The 5,004-nt window shown below is 34.9% G+C and overlaps 1 protein-coding gene across 1 annotated transcript in view; it reads left to right on the top strand.

Annotated features, from left to right (window-relative positions):
• CDKN2C (cyclin dependent kinase inhibitor 2C) overlaps positions 1–4,767 on the top strand; it is a 6,100-nt gene extending 1,333 nt beyond the window's left edge. Inside the window, exons 2-3 of the mRNA XM_004371754.1 lie at positions 421–560; positions 4,014–4,767. Coding sequence (XP_004371811.1) covers positions 432–560; positions 4,014–4,391 — 507 coding nt within the window. The 5' untranslated portion in view covers positions 421–431 and the 3' untranslated portion in view covers positions 4,392–4,767. The remainder of the gene's footprint in view (positions 1–420; positions 561–4,013) is intronic.
• Positions 4,768–5,004: the final 237 nt, after the last annotated feature.

Here is a 5,004-nt window from a genome sequence, read left to right as displayed (position 1 = left end):
CTTCCGCGGTATTTTCTGCCCTGTCTAGTCCCTTAAGTCTCAGCACACATTCCTCACAGAGATCTGTAGCGAAGGTACGTGACAGCTCTGCCTACATCTTACGTCCAGAGTAATTTACATGGAATGTAAGTGTGTTTGTGTGTCTCTCTGTTGAATCACCAGAATTCTTCATAGGGGTTAAGCTAAAAAGCGAGGAGAGGAGCCCCTCTCCAATGGCTCAGTTTTGCTGAATAATCACGTGTGAATCGAGGGGCGGGCTTTTGGCAGGCAGATCTTACTAGTATTTACTACCAAGCTCTACTCCAGAAGATTAACCATCCCAGTCCTTCTGTCAGTCTCCGATGCCATCATGCAGCCTGGTTAGGAGCAAAAGAAAGGGGAGAAAGAAAAACAACTAATTCATCTTTTCCCGATCGTCAGGACCCTAAAGAATGGCCGAGCCTTGGGGGAACGAGTTGGCGTCCGCAGCTGCCAGGGGGGACCTAGAGCAACTTACTAGTTTGTTGCAAAATAATGTAAACGTCAATGCACAAAATGGATTTGGAAGGACTGCGCTGCAGGTTGGTATCCAGAGAGGTGGGGAAAACAGGTCAACAATGTTGCCTACGTGACCCGGGTTTTTAGAATGACAGCTTTTAAGCTTGTTGGGGTACAAAATTTCACTGTTTTTAAACATAGTTGGTTGCCATATTTTATATCTTTAAGTGGATCCAACTCCCCAAAATGACGTACTTTGAACAAACTCGTCAAATACAATAATATCCTCGGTATCAAGTGGGTTCCAGGTTTAGTCTTAATTTTTGGAATGTTTTTGTGACGGTGGGGATTTTAAAGTAGTCATAGCAGCGCCTAGTTTTTTTGTTTTTAAACAACTCTGTAAACACATTATTATGATTATTATTTGAAGTAAATACATTGTTATTAGTGGTTTCACGTACTTTGCCCCAATAATTGACTTTAACATTAATTTTATTGACTACTGTCGAGGGTGTTTTTCCTTCAAATGCTTCAAGTTTTGACAAACGACCTTCCCTCGTTTGGAATGGGTGGCCTGGGCACGGGGACAGGATGTACATTTCACAGTTAATGTAATACCATCCACCCATTCAGGAGTGAGGAAGAATAAAAAGTTGAATTTTCTAATCAGAACTCAACTGTAGTGTTTTCGTCTCTGCGGTCATGCCAGTGGTATGCTCTAATTTTTAGTAATTAGATTTACAGGCAACAATTGAAATATTTCCAACTACCAAGTATTGTACCTGATAATTTTTTTTCCTCCTCTGAATGTTATCATGTAACTTAGTGCAAGGCTAGAAACAGCAATAAGGCAAAGTAGTCTCAAATAGTTGTTTTTATCAGAGCTCTGACAATATTCTTATGAACTATTCTTATTTGGAAATGCAACACTTGAAGCTGTTTTTGAAGACTCATTAGGGAGAGGGTTTTTAGAGTGCTTTGTTTTAGATACAAGAACTAGAAATTTAAGCAATAGGAGATATACTATTAGATATACTATTAATAGATGAAGTTCATATAGTCTTTACATTTTAAATTAGAATATACTGACCTTTAAAAATTTTCAGTATCAAGGAACTTATGCATAGATACTAAATTATTTATCTTGTTATTGCGGGTATATTAATAAGAGAAAGGAATTTTTTTTTCCTTTTCCACCTCCTCGTTTTGAACGAGTTTGGTGATGATAGCAATGCCGCAAATTTAATGTATTGAAAAGTTACCTATTGAAAATCTCAAAAGATTACATAAATCTCACAAAGAATGAGTCATTTACCCATGTTTAGAATAAGATCTTACAGTGCTTTTGACGATCAGGAGACTGGGAGATTAACACTGCAAAAAAAAATTTTTTTTGACAAACATTTTTAATATAACTCTGCAATCTCATTTATATTAAACATACTTATCACGATACTAACACCTACTTAACTGTGGCTTAGTCTTAGTACATATATGAAACACATAGATACACAAACAGGAGTCTGAAGGTTTATTTTCAGTATGTATAATCTGACTCTAAAGTTGTGTCATAACTCAAGAAAGCACTTTCCTTCAAAACGATTTCCAATATCACTATTATTTTCTAAGAAAGATGTCAAATTTTCTCTTATAATTATGTTTATTTAACTCAATTACAAAAGCTTTCCCCCTTTCCTAGTGTTAAGTTTTTCAATGAGGATGGTATCAAAGGCCTTAATCGTACATTTGCTTTACAAAAAACCTAAGGTGCCTGTCTAACTTTCCCATTCAAGGTACTTAAATGAGACTAAATCTTTAAAGACAATTGTGGCCAAAATTAGATTGTGTCAATTTTTAATAACCAAAAAAATATTTCATTGAAGTTCTTGAAAAATAAATTGTGTCATTTTTACACTGCCCCAAAGGAAGGGCTAAAAGTCAGCAGTGTTTTATCAAAGAGGAAAGTTAATATCCCGGCCACCTATATAGTTTGCATTTACAAAATACTGTTTGTCGAAATATATTTTTTATATGATTTAATTTGTGATTATTTTTAAATAAACATTTTAAAGAGATAGATCAACTCAGTATGTATTTTCCAATGGATTATAATTTAATTTCACCAACATTTGAGTGTCTACTATGCAACCCATGTATTATAAGTTTAGATTATTACAAATATACTTAAATATAACTGACAACAGTTAAAATACTGAAAATGTCTGGCATACTAATGAGACTATTTTTTCACAAGTAAATTGTATGTATCTTGTACTTGCATGCTGTTCTACAAGATATTTTATAATTGTAATGAGGGCCTAACAGGCACCTCTTAGTAGAGTGAAATATATTTAAAAATCAGTAGATAAGTCTTTATAATGTGAATTATTTGTATGTTAATGGAAAATATTAATGTCACATTCTGATAAAAAAAATGTTGGCAGTTTTCAAATAGTTATTCCTAAATGCCTGATAAAAACTATAAAAGGAAATAAAATGGGATCACCAGTTGATTATTAAATGGGCTCAAACCACAAGACAAAGCTGTCTGTGTCCCAAAATACGTATTAAATATCTTATTTTCTCTTCTTTTGCACACTTGAAAATCAGGAGGATAGTTAGAATTTTGAGAAACAGTAAGTAATATAATAGGATGACTGTCATTCTCTCCAAGAACAGTGGCCAAATAATCATATCCTATCTAATATAAAGCATATCATGCACGTAGTTTTAGATAAATTGATATCATAAGCAATGTAGAACACTGTTGCTTTTTTTATTAACTTGATAATCAGTAACAATTTGTAATTTGAAATGAAGGATTCTAAGCACTGAATACACCTACTTGCCAAAATTCAATAACTTGCAAAGAAAAAAAAAGGTTTTCTTATTTTAATAAACACTTGGAAATTTGGGGCTATATCTATTTGTAGGGAAACTGTAAAAATTTATCATTTAAGAAAGTATCAGGTTTGGATTTTTAATAGATCATTTTTACACTAGATGATTTTACACTAGATGGTGGTTTAAAAAGAAACTCACCAGCCTTATTTCTTTTCAATAGCTATTTAAAAAATAAATTTTACTCACATTTGATTTGCCCAAATTAATACCCCGGGCACATTTTATGAACATGAATAAGCAAACAGAAGGAGACTCTCTACTTATTTAAATCCCAAATTCCACTTATTTTATTTTAATAAATTCATGAAATTACACAACTCTTCATGGGAGATAGAGAACTAAGTTACCAATGGTTTTTATGCAAGTTGCACTAGTTCTATTTTATTGATCATTTTATTCTACTTTTGGGCCATTTAAGATATTCCATCATAAAAGCTCAATTTTTAGAAGTTTTCTTCTACTTTTACCTACTGGAACTTTCCTTCCTGCAACTGAGCCCTTCAAACTCCATTCTCTGGGTTTTACCCAAACCTCCTTTCACCAAAAATAGATAAATAGGACAGAAAGATATTTAAAATTTTTCCTGTAGCGTGAGTAGTTGAAGGATTCTACCGTTTTTACTTCTTTTCTAGGTTATGAAACTTGGAAATCCCGAGATTGCCAGGAGACTACTACTTAGAGGTGCTAATCCCGATTTGAAAGACCGAACTGGTTTCGCTGTCATTCACGATGCGGCCAGAGCAGGTTTCCTGGACACATTACAGACTTTGCTGGAGTTTCAAGCCGATGTTAATATCGAGGATAATGAGGGGAACCTGGCCTTACACTTGGCTGCCAAAGAAGGCCACCTCCCGGTGGTGGAGTTCCTTGTGAAGCACACGGCCAGCAATGTGGGGCATCGGAACCATAAGGGGGACACCGCTTGCGATTTGGCCAGGCTCTACCGGAGAAACGAGGTTGTTAGCCTGATGGAGGGAAACGGGGCGGGGGGAGCTGCGAATCAGCAGTGAATGTGGGGAGGGGTGTCCCACACTGCCTCTACTTTTTCAGTTAATTGATTGGCTGTCCTGATTATTTTAATATCATCTGTTAAAATTCAGCTTTGTCATATTTTAAGCAACTAGTTAAATCTTCTGAAACTGCATAAGCGGAAATTTTACTACAAATTAAGAATATATTTAAGCTACATCAATTTCACCTGCAAAATCATGAGTTCTAACATGTAATTGAAAATAGCTTTGGCTTTCTTACGATTATTTTATCTTTCCTTGACTTTTTCCTCGCTTCTCCTTTTGTCACACTTACTACCCAACTTGGAGACTTTGTTTTAAAAATGGTTTGTCCTGATGCTTCTTTTGCCTGATTAAAACACTTTTCAAAACAGGACAATGTTTTTCTGTGATTTCACTCCTCTGTAACCCTCTCCATAATGCAATTTGCCACTTGCCAAGGAGAACTGTACTAAAAGGTTCATGATGTTTTAAGTCTTGACATTAGAAAACACAGACCAATTGCAAAATTAGGCATAGTCTAATGATGATGCAGTTATTCTTTTCTTTCTCTTCCCACCCCCCCACACACAAAATATTTTACTTGGTGACCAATATTTCTGCTTAAAAACAG

The sequence above is a fragment of the Trichechus manatus genome, unplaced genomic scaffold (assembly GCF_000243295.1).
Source record: "Trichechus manatus latirostris isolate Lorelei unplaced genomic scaffold, TriManLat1.0 scaffold00015, whole genome shotgun sequence".
Classification (NCBI taxonomy): domain Eukaryota; kingdom Metazoa; phylum Chordata; class Mammalia; order Sirenia; family Trichechidae; genus Trichechus; species Trichechus manatus.
Note: the sequence above shows the minus strand (reverse complement) of the source record. Positions and strands in the feature narration are given on the sequence as shown.